Source organism: Helicoverpa zea, chromosome 1, assembly GCF_022581195.2.
Source record: "Helicoverpa zea isolate HzStark_Cry1AcR chromosome 1, ilHelZeax1.1, whole genome shotgun sequence".
Lineage (NCBI taxonomy): Eukaryota > Metazoa > Arthropoda > Insecta > Lepidoptera > Noctuidae > Helicoverpa > Helicoverpa zea.
The window spans coordinates 2,190,110-2,207,878 of NC_061452.1; the positions used below are offsets into that span (position 1 = coordinate 2,190,110).

Here is a 17,769-nt window from a genome sequence, read left to right on the forward strand (position 1 = left end):
TATGAATAAAATAGCAATTTTTCAAGAAATATTTGGAACCAATATTTTTGTTTATTAGAGAATATTTTGATATTTGAAAATACAATAGCAAGAAAAAGGTAATATGTACTTGATATCAAAAGGGCGTCAAAAATCAGGTCTTTGATATTTTTGGTCCTCCGATGCGGAACCCCGAAATATTGTTAAAATAGTTTTTGTTGCAAGATAGTAATAATTCCTCTAATCTTAATGTTTATGTACCGGTGCAGATGCGCGATAAAGCTCCATTTGTTCACATTATGAAGTAAATTGTTTAAAATAAACAGAACATTTATTTAATTTTATTTCCTCTAATAACGTGATATATTAGACCTCTTGCAGGAAAGGTGTAAAATAATTGATTATTTTATGTAAATATGTTAATTTAATCGCTTTTTGGAATGTTCTAGATTAATAAACGATCTTGGCTTCCATTTTGTGTGATCTTTCTCTATATCTAGCTGTTTAGTTATTTGCATATCTTTTAAGACAAAAAAAGCACCGCAAACCCATTATTTGATTACCATAAAATACTTACTCCATTTACTTTCCGATTAAGCTAAGATTAGGAAATCCGGAGTACTGACACTATCATTAATATCTTCAATCACCACTTTAGTTTACATGTACTTCATGAATATTCAAAACCCATACATTTACGGCCTAAAACTGGATCTATTTTTCATTTTGCCAAAACAAGATCAACACCGCCTCTAAATAAATCAAACTGTTTGTTTTTTAATTACACATAGGCCTTTAGCACTTTTGCAATGTTAAGTTACTTGCACAGTTTTATTATCTGCCTAAGCTTTTGCCAACTATGTTAGGATCGCTTTCCAGACTATCCAGATGCAGCTGAGTACCAGTGTTTTACAAGGAGCGACTGCCTATCTGACCTCCTCAGCCCGGTAACATTGGCAACCTGTAATACGTTAGGTAAGATTGGTTGTCAGACTTACTGACTTCTGACTAGTAACGACTTCCAAAGATGTTCAAATGACAGCCGTTACCTACAGTTTATCAACTGCAACTCGGTCATTAGTGTCCAAGATATACTTAGAAAGAACATACAAAGTAAGAAAAGTTTACCCACTAGGCCACTACCACGTCCACTTGCACGGCTGAGTGGCAAAAAGTCTCTTTATCATCGCGGTTCCAGTAATCCTAATGACGTCATATCTCGAATACCATCAAGGAAAGCCTTGGTCAAAGATCTACCCATTTAACTGTTGATGTTGGTCACTGAAACCGTTATTGTCGGGAAGTTCTACACAACTGACCCAGACTGGGCAATAAAGTGAGTTTTTTGCGAAATCAGCTCAATCAGAGGGCCATAAAACGTAACTACGTTTTGTGTGTACCGCTATTTGGCAAGTACTAGTGTCGGTCCACTTTCTGTTATTTTTAGATGAATTTACACCTGTTTTGTGAAGTAATTTTTGAAGTAAAGTTATTAAGTTTGAAGAATAAAAATAATAAGCTAATTATTACAATAGAGTCGTGCAAGAATCTAATAAGATACACACATGTTTATCACAGGGGGGAAATATGAATCACAATGTATTGGCAGTACTGAAAACTATTTGAACAGGTTTTAGAAAAATAGTGAATAGAACTTTTTACATACGAATTAAAAATGGAATTATGAAATTCCTGTAAAAGTTCCTAAAGAATTTTAGTGCGTTTTCACCCTTTCTTAAAACTTGCTTGTTCTCCAGCGTAATTTTTGTTCAAAAGAAATAAAAGGAAATCATACTAAAAACCTGAATTACAAAACCTATGCATCAAAATGTCATAAGTTATCAGAGTTCATTCACTTACAACATGTTTGAAACAGATTTAATAATATTTTAATTTTGCCAACATAAATTAAGAGAGTTCTAAATTATAGTGTTCCTGTGAATTTTGTTAGGTCTCAGAGTACCTGCACACTACAGACTAAAAAGTCGGTCAACAGTGGAGCGATGGTTGGAAAACAATATCTTTTTAAGAAAATCTTGATGCCAGTGAAAGTTTTCAGTCATCAGTCAGTCTGATACCGGCTCAATACCTGATCTTAGCATTGTTCATATTACGTTTCATCTTTATAGATTTATGAGCCCAAACAAACTATCGGCCGACTAATAGTTTGCAGTGTACGGGTAGTACTATTTATAATATTTTGACTTTACATATATAAATTACTAGCTTTTGCCCGCGACTTCGTTCGCGTGGAATAGTGACTTGCGGCAGATTTATGGTTTGACCAATAGATGGCGGTATATGTCCGGAATAAATTTTATTTTTGTATTTCTTTGTAATAAAAACTATCCTATGTCCTTTCTCAAGTTCCAGACTATGTCTGTACCAAATTTCACACAAATCAGTCCATTAGTTTAGGCGTGAAGAAAAGACAGACAGACAGAAAGACAGACAGACAGAAAGACAGACAGACAGAGTTACTTTCACATTTATTATATTAGTTAGGATGAGAGTTCTAAATTAGTGTTCCTGTGATATATATTTGTAAGGTCTAGTGTCATCGACCATGTCGGTTTCAATCATGTGGCGCTTGAACCTCTTATCTTTTGGCCATTAATCATTGAATATAGTGAAATATCTTCATTTCAAGTAAAATGTAGATTTATGGCACGCAGAACGAAGCTTAGATAAATTGCTTACAAGTAAACTTAAAATTCTTCTTTGTAATTAACTGATTATTAATTAATCTGCCTCCATTTTTTTATTTTGATGTGTTTGGAGATTTTTTTCACTATAGGTACTCATTTTACCTGTATTTTAAAAATAAAAGATTAACTGTATAAAAAAAGCAAAAGCAATGCCAGAAGAATCGCTCAAAATAATAAAACCTGAACAGATCTGATACTTTCAAATGAACTACAATTTGAATTTAATTTAGTTTTGGTTTTTTAGTTTTAGGTTTGATAATAGAATAGTTTTTAGTTAAATCTAAAATGTAAATATGAACTGAATAAAAACAAATTATATGATAAAAAAACTACAATTTCAGATTAGCTTAAATACCTCACAAGTCTCAAAAAATACAAAAATGAAAGTACTTGCAGCAAAGAATCTTGTACAATTTGTACAGCAATCAGATGTTAAACCGGCTACACGTACAAGACTCTTGCGCAGATCAAGTTCATTAACTGTTACTTAAACATCAAGATCAAGGTTAATATTTGTAAGTTCAGTAATCATTGGCGCGGCATCAGTGAGAAATGTTGTTACAACACTGTTGTTATGTGGTGATGTTGATTAAAATTTGTATGATGGAATGATACCAACAGACGGAGGAATTTGCCGCTTTAGTAATTATACTTGTCTCTGCCATGCCAAAAGCTTCACCCGTGTCCTGTGGGAAATTGACTCGCACGGATAATTGCAGAGTTCCTCGATAAATGGGCTATGTAACTTTGAAAGAATTATTCAAATCAGATCAAACTCTTTAGCTTTGAAATATTTGTGTACCTACACCATCTTTCACTCGTGGTTTTGCTTGTGTCTTTTGCAATAATATAACATGTAGTAATGGTCTTTAGGATACCAGGAAAGAAGAATAGACTCTTCCTACCACAGCACATCATATTTGAATATATTACAATAAACTACTTCCGACCCACAAATACGGTATTGTTTACCATTTTAACGAGTGCTTCACTTCCGTGGGATTTTTTCCAAATAAAACCTCAATGTCTCAAGGCGTGGGGCGTGACCTCCGAACCGACCTATAAAACGATACTTGCAAAAAAATATCAAACACATTTTAACGGAACACTCGATAAACTATTACTCGAAACATGGCTAATATCAGCCTTTTGTTTTTTGCGATCGCGATTGCGGGATGCAGCCCGACCCTAGCCGAAGGTGGTAATTTTTTATCGATACTGTATCGATACTCTATAATCTTCCGCGGTGTCACGATCAATCGATAAAACTTGCAGTTTCCGAATCGATACCGTTAGGTAATCGCCGGTAATGGTCTCTTTGCGTAGTAGGTAATTGGGTGGTCTAGTTATATGACAGCACGTTTGGTTTATGTTGGGATGGGTCAAAAAACTGTGTTACTTATTTTTTTGTGTCGTTAGTTTGGGTTGGTTGATTATCTTCGAAGTTATGGTTTGCTTTTTAACAGCTGCTTCTATGTAAAGTTATTTGAGAAATTGTATATTAAATGCTTGCATTTCTTGAAAGTGATTTGACCAACTTACTTAGGGAGGTTCCTTTGCCATAAATAAAAGACGTGTGTTCCACATAAGTTTATTACTTTTAATTGGATATTTTCTAAAACTAGATAACTATCTTGCAAAATAGCCACGCCCAATTTTTGTAGTTTAAAATTAAAATAATAATTTCAGTAACAAAAATGCAGAGCAACACCAGATCTTTGAACTAAAATATTTTATTACTTTCAGAAACTTCAGTAAGTGAATCTGCAACTTTAGTGCGAGTACCACGAACATCACATCAGAAGAAACTATGCAAAAAATATGGAATATGCCAGGGTTATGGCGGATACCAACAATACCAGCAACACCAGGGCGGTTACCAAGGATACCAGGGTTACCAAGGACAACAAGGTTACCCAGGATATCAAGGATACCAACCTCCTATAAACATTGCTATCAGTCAGTCTCAGTCGTCAGCCAATGAGGGTGGAGGAGGTCACGGCAGTGGATACTTCCCTAACAACTACCAGTATAACCAAGGATACCCTAACAAGGGGTATCCTGATCAAGGTTACAATCAAGGATACCAGAACCAAGGTCATAACCAAGGTCAAGGTTACAACCAGGGATACTCAAACCAACAAGGTTACAGCCAAGGGTACCCCGTTCTTGGTTACAATCCAGGTAGCGGGTACGGTTTCAAACCAGCTTACAATAATGGCAATGGAGCTTACAATACCCAGTTCAATGGGAATTACTTCTCTGGTGGACCTAGTGGAGGTTATGGGTTCCAAGGGCCTTTTGGTTACCGTGATGATCAAGACAGTGAAGGAGAATACAATAATAATAATGAAGAGAATGATAACGATTATGGTTCTTATGCTCGATCGAGTGCTAGTGCTACTGCTGTAGCGGAAAGCAAGGCTTAAGTTATTTTTGAAGATGAAACTGTAAATTCAAAAAGACACGTGAAAGATTTATTGAAAACAATGATTAATTTTGTATTAATGGATGTTTCTCTTGTAAATGTTTTTGTAATTACACTTGTATCTCTTTGTATAATTGATTAGTTATGTAAATTAACTATGTATAATTTATGAGTTGAAAGAAGTAAATAACTGTGATAAGCTTTTGTTGATTAGGTTTGTAAGAATGTGATAGTTTCGTACAAATAAAACGATTTATGATTTATTGGTTGTTATTTTTTTTATTAGTAAACTATAAAATAGTTATCAATCAAAATAAGATGCACCGAAAGAATTCCTCATTAAGCTCATGTGAACAAACCGAATATTGTAATATGAAGACGATTTTATTATAATCGAAATGAGATCTCTTTATGTCAGGCATATTATTGATAAATGTTTCACATCCTCAATAAAATTAGGAGTTTTATGTTAATCGTATAATTTTCAGATCATTTGCCCGATCAATAAGGTCTATGACCTGGGTATGCGAATAGATTTTTGAGATGAATGCCATTAAAAATGACATTAAGGAAATCGCATTCTATTTCTAAAATAATTATTACCTCTTTCATTTGTTTATGAGAGCGGAAAAAGTGCATTCGTTTCGAAATAATATTCTCAATTAGTGTGTTCCTATAACGAAGTCCATGATGATTTATTGTAGGGGTTTTGTACATAAAATACATTTTAAAAGTCCTCCTTATGCAACATGATCTGGCTAGCCTTTTCCCCAACTATGTCTGGAATCGGCTTCCAGTCTCATTGGATGCAGCTATGTACCAGTTAAAGATCCTCCTCATGCACTTGTATTTTTGTTAATGATGATGATGAATAAGAAATCATATTTCTTGACAAATGGTCATCTTTCTACAAATCTCAACTTTCAAGTAAATAAAGTGATAACTAACTAAAAAAAAAACTAAACTAAAAAAGTGAGACTAATATCAGGTGATGGTCGTTATGATGATGAAGCAATGAGGTAGGTGATTACTGTATAAGCATTTGTTCTAGAAAGAAAAACGCAACAGTAAACGTCCGTTTTTCTCAAAAGAACTATTCACTTGGGAAATTGAACGTGAAAACAATAATTGTTTTAAGAAAAATGACGTTTTGGTTGTCAGTCAACTTGAGCCTAAAGGGCTCAACTTCACCAACGTAATCGTGACATAATATAGTCCGGTTCAATGATCGGACTTTACATATCTACTTACAATACACATACTCGTATTTCCAGCAGGAAACAGATATAAATACATAACGATGTAAATGTCTTATTTACCAGGATCGGCTTCATCAAATAAAAAGAATGAATTGATTGCCTAGGAGATCCTTTTACTCAATCTGCGAATAATTAACAAAAATGGTGACATTTATGTGTCCGATGGCAGTAAATGTCAAAATGTTTGAAGATCTAATTTGAAATGATATAACGCTTTCCGCCAAGAACATCGAATAAGAGAATATTTTAATTAAGATTCCTTAATTTTTTTAAATTAAGCGACTCAGTTTTTATAACGGCCAATTAATCAGTTGTCTTATCAATTTGGCGATGATACTCTTAGAATTTATGGTTTCGGATCACCTGTACCCATCAGAAAATGTTTACCGTAACTCGTTAGACAAAATTTGTTTATGAGTGTCAATGGCTTTGGGTGTAGTGGTGACCCAGTCAGGTGTGAGTGGAGGGGGTCCATGAGTCTAGTATATAAGCTGAGGGGCATGTTTCACAACCATCCACAACCACCTACAACTACCACAGGAAAGGTCATCAGATCCTTGAAGGAGAAACAACAATGGCCGCCAAATTCATCGCCCTTGCTGCCGTGCTTGCTGCTTGCAATGCAGTCCCTGTGTGGTACAGCGGTAAGTGCATCTTGTAATTGTGATTGAAAGTGAACTTGAAAGAGTAATTAGATGTACGATCTACATGAGTGACAGTTTCAGTTATTTCCGCAATTGTAAATTTAGCAATTGTCTACAACGGTGACTGAAATACAGTCCCATGAAAACAGTATATTTTTAATGACTTATTCATTGTATTTTAGTGACAATTAAAGTACCTACTGCAAAATAATTATATTATGGTCTGAAAAAAGGATCGCTAGGGAAGAAAAAGTGATGGAACACCATTCTAATGACTCAATATTTCAGGTGTCCCCGCTGTGGTGATGCGTGCTGGTCGCTCCCCCAGCATCTCCTACGGCTTCGGCAGCGGCTTCAGCAGCAACATCGGCGGCATCTCCCATTCCACCGGCATCGGCGCCTCCTTCCAGTCTGGTGAAGGTCAGGCCTACGGCAGTGGCATCGGAGCCGCTGATGGATCATACGCCCGCGGTGTAGGTATTGCCAACGCCGGCAACAGCCAGCCCGTGCAGTACCAGCCAACACCATACCAAGTGGTCGCTCAACCCCAGCCTGCCTACGAGTCTGCCGTTGCCTCTGCTACCAACTTTGGCAACTACCGCAACGCCATTTCCTCTGCCCAGTCCCTTGGTGGCAACAACTACGGATCTGCAGTCTCTTCTGCTCAGAGCGGTGGCCCTGCCCGTTTCAACAGCGCTGTCTCATCAGCCCAGAACCTAAACGGATACGGATCTGCCATCTCCTCGGCCAACAGTGGCTACGGATCTGCCCTTTCCTCCGCTCGCAACGCTGGCTTCGGATCATCTGTGTCCTCCGCTCAGACCAGAGGCCTCGGTTACGGTTCAGCCGTGTCTGCTGCTGAGAACAACGGACAGTATGGTGCCAGCACTGCTCACGTTGCCCAGCAGAATGGTGGAAGGATCCAGCACAGTGGCGCCACCAGCATCAACGGCCCCGGCATCCAGGCCGCGCAATCACACGCCATCAACACTGGCTTCTACTGAAGTGTTACTAAGAATGTAAAAAGATGTTGAGACGACGATACATAAACTTGTCTCAATATCTTTGAGGTTCTTGTATTAGGTTAAGTTAGTAAAATCAATAAAGACCTTGATTTTTAAATCGTGTTTATTACATAAAACTGTCCTCAGCCCATTCAGTAGTTCTATTGTCCAATTAAACATGCGAAAAAATATCATTAAAAAAATCACACATTTTAATAATTGTTACCGTATCTCTCATTGTTATCAAAAGGGTCTACGCTACTTGTTTTTTATTGTAACTGTTTACATTTTTGTCTCTGCTATCTGATCTTTCAGCTGGCTTATCAAAACCATCACTAGGCTTTTTCCTATTATCAAACGAAACTGAATTAACATTCCCATAAATGTGTCCATTGTCATTGATAGCAGTAGCACTATTTACTTGACTATTCCCAGGGAAACTGGGGTTGTAGAAGCCTTCAACATTTTGGACCCAGTCATTGGGACCGAAGTTGTTGAATCCATAACTGTCGGGAATTATGGGGAAGGCGAAGAGTGGGAAGAATGGTCCACTTGAAGCTGACGCGAAGCTTCTGCCTGCTCCAGCCACGGCTTTCCCGGGAACAGCTATACTGTAGCTGGAATGTACTGTACCCTGAGGCACTTGACCCTGGTTGTTGAATGGACGATTCTGCTCTTCATCATCAACTCGCTTGAAGCCAGATCTAGTAGCAAACTGCTGAGTGAAATACTTCTCAACGTTTGGGTCAGATGATGATATAGCTACTATTGATTCACCATTAGGAGTTGATTCTGAAACAATGGCAACAGTTCAATTTAAAAGTCTATACTAAACAAGAAATTATACGGCTATAAGAATATTTTTATTGCTGGCCATAAAATCAAATACAAAAATATAATAAATCTTAGAAATCGATTCACAGCTAATTTTATGATTGAATTTGTTTAATCAACTTGAATATGCACAAAAAATATTGATATAAATAAAAGATGATTCACACGACTAGGCACTCATTAGTATTAGTACTAGGCAACAATTTATAAAGCTAACACAGAAAATCGACCGTCAACTGTCGAATCTAAACACCACAAAGACAAAAGAATTTCTTCCAATTTTATAATGAAACTTACCTTTAAAAACAACAGGAACAGCTTCCACAACAAAACTAACAAATAAAACAAAGACAAAAGCTTTAAAAACAAACATTATCTCGTTTCAAAGAACTCCGTACTTATAACTTAGGCTCTATAACGCAATAAGTGTTCGGATCACAATGTACGGTTTATATAGGATGCTATGGTCCGAACGATAGTTTATTATATTCAATTTAGGGTGAATGACCCATCTCACTGTCTCAAACGTGATTTAGAAATGTTGGGAGATTAATATCTTTGCGTAGTCTTAAATCATGACTTGTGGTTAATGTAGGTATAGCAAATATGGATGGTTCTCGTTTATTGGGCGTAGTTGCAAGGCGAGTTTCACAGGATCTAACGGATGATGCATTGCAAGGATCGATTTTTATATCGATTATTATTATTGAGTTGCTATCCGAATTTGCGTCGTTATTTAATTCGTATGTTAATAGACTGCTTTTAGATTACCTATAAAACTTATTTGGAGCGAATTAAATTGGCTTCAAAAAACATTGGACCAAAGAAACTTCAGCTTTAGGTACTCCACATGTTCTTGATCGTTCTTCTGCACTTTGCTCTATCCTCAACCTCTCTCTCAAAGTCTTGGTTGAAGGACTTCTTTAACTCCAAAACTGAGATTTTTAAAGCCTGTGTTTTGAAAAAAACCCTAAAGACTTAGGTACTCGAATCTTATAAGTGTGAATAGTGAGACTCGCCTGGAGATCATGACTAAACTGCCTGTGGACTCCTGTGGTTATTATTTTCCATTAACTAATCTTAACTAATCCATTTATTCTATTCCATGTATTTTATTATATAATTATGATCTATAAGCCTGTTTCCGACGACCGCCTACCGTGACGCTGCGATCAGCTACTGGTATGGGCGCCAAACTGTCTAGGGTCTACTTGCAATTAGCTAAAGTTAATTAAATATTCAAAATCATTTCATACATCAAAACATGTTAGGAAATGCCTTAACATTTCATTTCCAAAGTGTAGTTCTATCTCTGGTTAGACGTAGATACAAATAAAATATGGAAAGATGTAATTACAATATGCATCTATGCAATTGGATGCCACTCAGTATCACCCCGATCGCATGTATGTTGATATTATGTACTAGCTGTTTTCCCTCGGTTACACCCAGGGCGCGAACCTATTTTAAATCTATGGTTAAGCCCGCGTCCCGTGATAGCTACTGGCCGTACCGGGATAAAATATAACCTGTGTTACTCGGAAATATGGTGTAGCTACAAATAAATGAAAGAATTCTTAAAATTGGTTCTATTTTCGGATCCTTAAACAAAAAAAAAAATAACTGAATTACTAGCGCCAAGACATGAGTGAAATAAAGCGGAATAAAATGGCACTAATTTGACTAAGTTAAGTTAAGTAACATTACTATCTCAACTTTATAACATAAACATAATGCTATCAAGTTCACACACAAAACGAAAGATGTCGCTAGATTCAACTGTGCTAACAGATAAAATAAATATTTTTATTTGTGTTTCTACCGTCCAGATAATAATAACTTTAAACTTTATGAGATTAGCTCATTAGCTCATCTTTTTACGTGGTTATGGGATCCATTTCATTTTTATGAGCGTATGACGTAACTTACTAATATGCTAAAATATTCATAATTAGCGAGACTCGCTAATTATGAATATTTTAGTCGTGGTGCTTAACTAAGTAATCGTCGTCAATATTTAGAATATTTGATAAAAACTGTTAGGTAGGTATTGGTTTGGCAACTAAGGAATTTATTTTGGGTTAATTTAGTGCTAAAACATGTTTTTATTGTGCTACATTCCTATTGTCAACCGCTTCTTGGTGGAATCCGATTGTTCTAAATTATAGTTATTATTGAAGAAAGTCACTAACATTGTTTTGCTACTTTTTGGAAGCCTCATAGCCGCACGGGTCGATCGATCATAAAGTTTTGAGCAGCGGTCCATGGATTTGTAACCATCTTGTCATGATGAGTTCCTCCGTGTTTCGGAAGGCACCATAAACTAGTGGGCTGTTATTTGAACTTCTTGAGCATTCGTAGCGGGTAGTCTATAATAAACCAAGGGGTATGAATTAAGGGACATCAACCAGAGCCCATTTTTTATGGAGTCATATTTTTTAAGGAATGTTATGGTCATTTTTGAAACACAATTTTGGCGGAAACCGTACTACTATTTTACGGAATTCTTAGGTTTCACGGAACTCAGTTTGGGAATTTTCCTGAGTACAAAATATCAATATTTGTGACCACCTCAAAGAAATAAATTAGTTGCCAGTCCAGCGTGAAGAGCTGTCAACCAGTCTCCGCCCTCTTTTACCCGAATCCTGATTAACTTCGGCACTTTCTACCAGCTATTTTCTTAATTTAAACAATTAACACAAAATTATATACCATGCAAATTAACGGAGGCTTACCAGAGGTGGCAAATACTGATGAAATATCGATTATTTATTTAATTTTAAGGAGTTAAACGCTAGATGATAACTGTTCCTCCTTCTCATACATACTGATGACGGTAACAAATGACTCTGCCACGGTCTAATGGATTAATAAGCTGACAAATGTGCTCGACAACATTAAAGTTTACCGTTATCCGTAACATCTTGTGTTTGGGAGAAAAATAATAGTTTAAAAAAAACTAAATAACACGCTTTTTATAGAAAACCAAACTAAAAAAAATAGAAAATAAATTTTAATGAATTTAAATTAAGGAAATAGTGTTAAAAATTTCAATGAATATAAATTAATAATAGTGTGAATAAAAAAAAAATATTTAAAAAAAGCGTGGGGTGCATTGCATCATGTCAATAGTTATAAATATTTTATTGACGGATATGAGTAGAGTGTTATCATTTCGAGAATATCTTAAAAAGCACCCCACGCTTTTTTTAAATATTTTTTTTTATTCACACTATTATTAATTTATATTCATGGAAAATTTTAACACTATTTTCTTAATTTAAATTCATTAAAATTTATTTTCTATTTTTTTTAGTTTGGTTTTCTATAAAAAGCGTGTTATTTAGTTTTTTTTTAAACTATTATTTATTTTCTACTTTTTAGTTTGGATTATTTATAATAGCTTTTTAATTTTAAACCTGCCTAACCTAGCCTTGTTAGTTAAAGGAATCAAGATATTTTGCATACTATTGTCGAGATAATTTAACGGAGATTAATTCTATACTTGCTAAAAATTAATTTAGTGCAACAGAAACGGAAATAACATGCGTAAAACATAAAACTTATTCAACTACGGGTAAAATACATATTTTGGATGTTGGTCTCTTGATGGTTGAGGATTTGGTGCGTAACGTGACGACACGGGTGATATTACGAATAGTTGTCACTATCCATACAAGTGGGAAGTTCTCATCAATACAAAGAATATAAGTCCAAACGAGGTATTTTACATATTCAGTTGTCGAGTTCCCTCGACTTTCTCTGGTCTCCATCATCAGGTCAGCTCCAAACCTTGACTGTTGCATAGGTCTTGTCAATACAAATAATTTAAGCCCAAACACGAGGTAGTTTACATATTCAGTTGTCGAGTTCCCTGGACCCTCTCTGGTCTCCATCATCAGGTCAGCTCCAAATCTTCACAGTTGAATAGTGCCTTTAGGCGTACACCTGAGTGTCAAGTTTTTACCCTATGTATGCCTACAACTTTCGAAGGTTGCCCTCGATTTCTCAGGGTTTCCATCATCAGATCCTGACCTGATGACTATGGGACCAACTGGCAGCTATTCCGAGTCGAACAAAAAAAGAATCACGTAAATCGGTCTATAAACCTCGGAGTAATCGATGTGTATGTGTAACCTCCTCCTTTTTGGGAAGTCGGTTAAAAATGGAATAATTTTATCAAATTAGTGTATTGTCATCGGTCCTCAATAAATCTACAAAGTTTGAACGAAATCTGGCCGTTTAAAGTGGGTCAAAATCGCGCCCAAAGTAGTCGGTTACAAACCTACAAACATACAGGTGAAGCTAATAAAAAGCGTGTAAAAAATGATACGAATCTAATGGGTCGTTTCGGTTCGAACTTTATTTTTGAGACTGGAATACAAAAAATGTTTTTTTTTTATTGACAAAATTTTGATTAGAATTATGTTTTTTAGGGTACACAGCAGGCACAAATAATGATTATTGCTTTGAGCAATTTTGATATTTTTTAAGCTGTGAGGGTTTTTGGAAACAGTAATACTGAAACTTTATACGTGTTTGTTAATATGTATTTCACAATGCAGGTGAAACCAGGACACAAAGCTAGAATAACATATATTGCTAGCACAGAACCATATTTTGTATACTTTTTGCTCGCACGGTAATAAACCATCAAAACGGTGTAAATGTAATTTATTAGGTAACAAATTACTCAAAAAGTTTTTACTTTAGGCGTAACTACATGTTGTTGTGGAAGCAATCTTCATAAATCAGTATGTATCCGATTTCGTCTAGGACACCGATTACAAATAATTGATGGTCTTTCGGAAACAAACCAGACAGCTCGATATAGTAGCCATTTTGAATTGGGTATTTCACACCGACTTATTAGAGAAAAAACAAAAAAATATGTAATTGGAAAAAAAATAGTTCAGATTTGTAAAAGCATAGAAAATGCAAAATTACAGCGCTATTCAAAAAAATCATGGAAATGAAATATTAAATTACAGTAACAACCACAAAAAAACTACCAAAATAAAAACCAGATAGCAACGCAATCTGATTAATAATATCTTATGACAACTTAAAAACAACCAGGTGACTCATAGCCTTATACATATTTGGGCAAAAAGCAGTATAAAATGAACGATTTACACTGCACGCACCGCAAAAGCTCTCAAAAGGACAACTCGTTCACATGTCTGATATATTTTATACCTTCATAAGTGGTTTTAAAACCAGAATCGGCTTCTTAACATATATTCTACGCTTTTATTTGACGAACGTAGGTACATAGTTCTAAAACCAGTATTATTTGAATAAGCTATAAAATAGACAATAGAAAGTTTTGTAGCTGTGAATTTGGATATTGTAGGAATATCTTACTTTTAAGAATGTTGGGAACTGTCCAATAATTGAATAGGTAATTTTTAATAAGATCCCAATTATAGGCATCAGGTCATGAGTACATCATATTTCAGAGGCAGTTGTGCAAAGCGTAGGCTATTTAAAATTATTCAACGCAAGAATAATACCCCAGAAAAATCATTTTTACTACGTGGTTTCAGTCAACCAGGGCAGAAACTACATATTAACTCGAGCAAAAGAAAATAATTTTCAAAGTCATAAAGCCATGACATCAATTAGAGCCATTTTTCTCTTCAAATTGATTCTAGCACTAAAGCCAATGAGTTCATTTATGCAGGCTACGAATAAAATATTGATGGTAAATATAATAAAATAATTATCCTCTGACCGCAAACTGAAAACATTTAATAGGCGTTACAATAATTAAGTGAATGAGCTTAACGATAACTTGATCAATCAATCAAAGATACCGCTATAATGTAAGATAAATTACTATATTAACTCTATACGGTACTCACATTAACTTTTACGAGTTAGAAATGATTAGCAATAAAACGAAATTGAATATATCAATACAGAACTCAATATTTGAACAGTAATATGAACATTATTATCTGCAAATTCACCAAACACACTATAGTTCGTGATCACATTACAACTGTTTTCGATAACCACTACAGTTTTTGTAATCGTCGAAAGAACAATCATGATATCTACTGTTATCTCCAACCACGGAGGTGAAGGTGACGATGAAAAAAATAACATAATTGCTAGACACAATTGCTCAGCACCGATGCCTTAAAACTATGATTACTACATTCAGAAACTATAAACGGACCATCAAAACGACGTTCGTAAAATAATAGCAGAGAAATTATCTTTAAAAACAGATCTGTCGCGGCGTCTATATTAAGAACCGTTTGTTATGCTATAAAGCCCAAAACTTGTAATTTTACGATGAGGATATAAAGTGAGAGATCGATGTTTGTCATGCATTTCTGTTCGGTCTGCAAGATGAATAAGATTGGAGGAGTTCTCGTCGTCTATATACTGGTTGTAGCCGCAACGGGAGCAGGTAACTGTCGTGCATCCTTTTGTTTGAAACTAATTAATTAGTCAGCTATTAATAATGATCTAGATCGGTTTATTGGATTTTTTGGCCTTAATTACCTAGTTATGAATTCTGATTAGATAGATCTGAATGATAAAGAATTTAAACTTAGATAAAAATGTTAAATTTGATTCATATGTTATGTTTTATTTGCAGCGGACTTGAAAGCGACGAGCCAATCCAGAGCAACCAGTAAAGCGGAACAAACAAGCAAGTCAAAAGAGCCAGTCACAGATTCCAAAGCTTCGCGAGTTCACCATGTTTCTGCATCTGCCTCAGTCAGCAATGGCATGGGCGTCGCCAGCATCGCAGGTGTCGAATCCAGGAACGGCAGAGTATCTTCTATATCTGGAGTGAAGTTCTACCCATCCGGAGACTCCATGGTGAAGACAGATAGCAAAGGCAACTACTACTTCAAGTCTTCTGAGAACAAAATGCAGATGCCCCTTACTATAACAAAGCAAGGTGACGGAGTATCAGGAACTATTCGAATCATGCCAGGATCGGTATCAGTTTCCTCATCAGCTAACTCAGGGTCAGCTTCAGCGTCTGCAGGACCTAAAATCACAGGCTTCGATCCTTGGGCAACGTCTTTTATGAAGCCAATGATGAACGACTTATTCTTCCCTGATCCTTTCCCAGCGTTCCCTAGTATTGGGAATACTGCTTACAATACAAAGATGTATCAGCCTAAGTTTGAAAGGATTCCTGAGCCTAAATTCCAGAAGTTTCCTGAACCTAAATTTCAGAGGTTCCCAGAGCCTAAATTCGAAAGGTTTCCTGAGCCATCTTTCCCAAAGATACCTCAGCCATCGTTTTCAATGATGCCCCAGTCTTCGTTCACGCCAAGGTCGCAAGACCCTTGGGGGAAGGACATGTTCAAGCACGCTCTGCCTCAGTACGATATAATGGGACCAGCGTGGTACTACCCGACCTTCAACCCTTATTTCAACTTCTGGTAATGTTTTATGGAATAAATCGATAAAGCCCTTATTTGTGTTTGGTTTTAGTATCTATTTTTGATATGGCTCAATGGTTGCTGCTGAACTTGCATTAAGTTTATTGGCTCAAGGAAATCTAACTATGTAAGTATGGTAGTAAGTAATGTGTTCTAGCAAGACCAACAAAGGAAAAACCCTATTTAATCAAATTTGTCGTTGCTATGACAAACTAACAGTTAACAGTACCACAATAATCCCTGTTGCTTAGTTACGTAATTTGCCAAAAATAAACAAGAAAGCATCTCTGATTTACCTGCCATGATACAAACAAGCTTTGTCATATAGAAAAAGCTTTTAAAACCGCTCTGTATATGGCGGAATTTATTGCCAAAATAAAGATAACCCCGCTAGACGATTGTAATTAATTTATTATACTCATAAAAGGCACAATGGCTTTAGTGACTAATTTTGCATATTAATTTGAAGATGTCGTCATAAGATTTGAATAACCTCTGTGTGATTCATGGCGTAGTGATCACAAACGCGGCTTCTAAGCAGAAGTTTTTCGGTTTGACTCCTGGGTGTCAATTTTACTTAGTAGGTATTGTTTTTATTAATGTTTCTCTTCAGCTACTCGGGTTTGCGTAGCAGAACAACTCCACTGAAAAGGCGGGTGAAATTGCGGTCCATCTCCGTTCAGTCCATAATTTGAGTTTGTCACATTCTGTGCTTTCATCATTCAACGTACATACTTTAGGATTCTAATAAGGAAAGGTTTATTAAGTGACCTTGAATCACAAACTGAATTTTTTATAACATAAATATTGATCTTTAATTAATAAATCCTTTAAGTAAATTACGCTACTGATATTTATTGATGCCAAAGACAGAGGAATATAGGTAACCCGCGGTATGCCTTGCAGCTCGTGAAATCTTAATAGCATGTACCAACCTAGTGAAATCTAGATTGGAATTGCAATAAATATAATCTAGATTCTAGATAAACAGATCATTGCTCCTGTATAGCATCCGCAATCATTTGCATAACAAAATGATCTCATTTCGATGCATCCAGATTAATTATGAGTTTTTTGACTTTGGATGCTTTATTATATTATTGCTCGTTTACGTATTTTGCACATTAACGATCTTTAGTGGACTCATTAGTCCACTAAAGAAAAAACATGCTGTGAATTAGTTCGAAACTGCGAGTGAAGTTACATCAGTCCAGATTTTCAATAATGTTTTATTTCATAATTGAATATGTGCCTAGCTAAATATAAACACAAAACAGTTTTTTTAGTTTTCATGGTGGCTTTCATATAAGAATATGGAAAATATTGGCGACCAATTTTATACTACATACATAATTTTGGTAGAAAGTTGGTAAAATTGAAGCTTCTGCAACACCTTACAAGGAGATTACAAAAAAGGTGGTAAAAGTTTTTATAATTACATGAGGACAAAACTAACACAAACAGACCCACTGCCAATAATTGATCACTTTACCCC

The 17,769-nt window shown here is 35.6% G+C and overlaps 4 protein-coding genes across 4 annotated transcripts; 3 read left to right on the top strand and 1 right to left on the bottom strand.

Moving 5' to 3' along the window:
- The first annotated feature begins 3,794 nt into the window (after positions 1–3,794).
- On the top strand, positions 3,795–5,195 carry LOC124633391 (prisilkin-39-like). Its single transcript, XM_047168589.1, has 2 exons — positions 3,795–3,885; positions 4,434–5,195. The coding sequence occupies exons 1-2, from the start codon at positions 3,819–3,821 to the stop codon at positions 5,114–5,116; spliced, it is 750 nt and encodes a 249-aa protein (XP_047024545.1). The 5' UTR covers positions 3,795–3,818; the 3' UTR covers positions 5,117–5,195.
- Positions 5,196–6,896: 1,701 nt separating this feature from the next.
- On the top strand, positions 6,897–8,225 carry LOC124630889 (fibroin heavy chain-like). Its single transcript, XM_047164933.1, has 2 exons — positions 6,897–7,018; positions 7,307–8,225. Exons 1-2 carry the CDS (start codon positions 6,949–6,951, stop codon positions 8,020–8,022), a joined length of 786 nt encoding a protein of 261 aa, XP_047020889.1. The 5' UTR covers positions 6,897–6,948; the 3' UTR covers positions 8,023–8,225.
- Positions 8,129–9,287, bottom strand: LOC124630895. Its single transcript, XM_047164939.1, has 2 exons — positions 9,154–9,287; positions 8,129–8,814 (listed from the first exon to the last, which is right to left on the bottom strand). The coding sequence occupies exons 1-2, from the start codon at positions 9,227–9,229 to the stop codon at positions 8,276–8,278; spliced, it is 615 nt and encodes a 204-aa protein (XP_047020895.1). The 5' UTR covers positions 9,230–9,287; the 3' UTR covers positions 8,129–8,275.
- A 5,899-nt stretch (positions 9,288–15,186) lies between these two features.
- Positions 15,187–16,298, top strand: LOC124634423. The gene is made up of 2 exons (XM_047170002.1): positions 15,187–15,280; positions 15,473–16,298. Exons 1-2 carry the CDS (start codon positions 15,187–15,189, stop codon positions 16,276–16,278), a joined length of 900 nt encoding a protein of 299 aa, XP_047025958.1. The 3' UTR covers positions 16,279–16,298.
- Positions 16,299–17,769: the final 1,471 nt, after the last annotated feature.

What these genes read in the sequence shown, in the direction of transcription:
- LOC124633391 (XM_047168589.1), top strand. Translation starts at nt 3,819, where the DNA reads ATGGCTAATATCAGCCTTTTGTTTTTTGCGATCGCGATTGCGGGATGC. An exon ending in CAGCCCGACCCTAGCCGAAG is followed by an intron (nt 3,886 to 4,433) that starts GTGGTAATTTTT and finishes TATTACTTTCAG; the next exon opens with AAACTTCAGTAAGTGAATCT.
- LOC124630889 (XM_047164933.1), top strand. Translation starts at nt 6,949, where the DNA reads ATGGCCGCCAAATTCATCGCCCTTGCTGCCGTGCTTGCTGCTTGCAAT. An exon ending in AGTCCCTGTGTGGTACAGCG is followed by an intron (nt 7,019 to 7,306) that starts GTAAGTGCATCT and finishes TCAATATTTCAG; the next exon opens with GTGTCCCCGCTGTGGTGATG.
- LOC124630895 (XM_047164939.1), bottom strand. Translation starts at nt 9,229, where the DNA reads ATGTTTGTTTTTAAAGCTTTTGTCTTTGTTTTATTTGTTAGTTTTGTT. An exon ending in TGTTCCTGTTGTTTTTAAAG is followed by an intron (nt 8,815 to 9,153) that starts GTAAGTTTCATT and finishes CCATTGTTTCAG; the next exon opens with AATCAACTCCTAATGGTGAA.
- LOC124634423 (XM_047170002.1), top strand. Translation starts at nt 15,187, where the DNA reads ATGTTTGTCATGCATTTCTGTTCGGTCTGCAAGATGAATAAGATTGGA. An exon ending in TGTAGCCGCAACGGGAGCAG is followed by an intron (nt 15,281 to 15,472) that starts GTAACTGTCGTG and finishes TTTTATTTGCAG; the next exon opens with CGGACTTGAAAGCGACGAGC.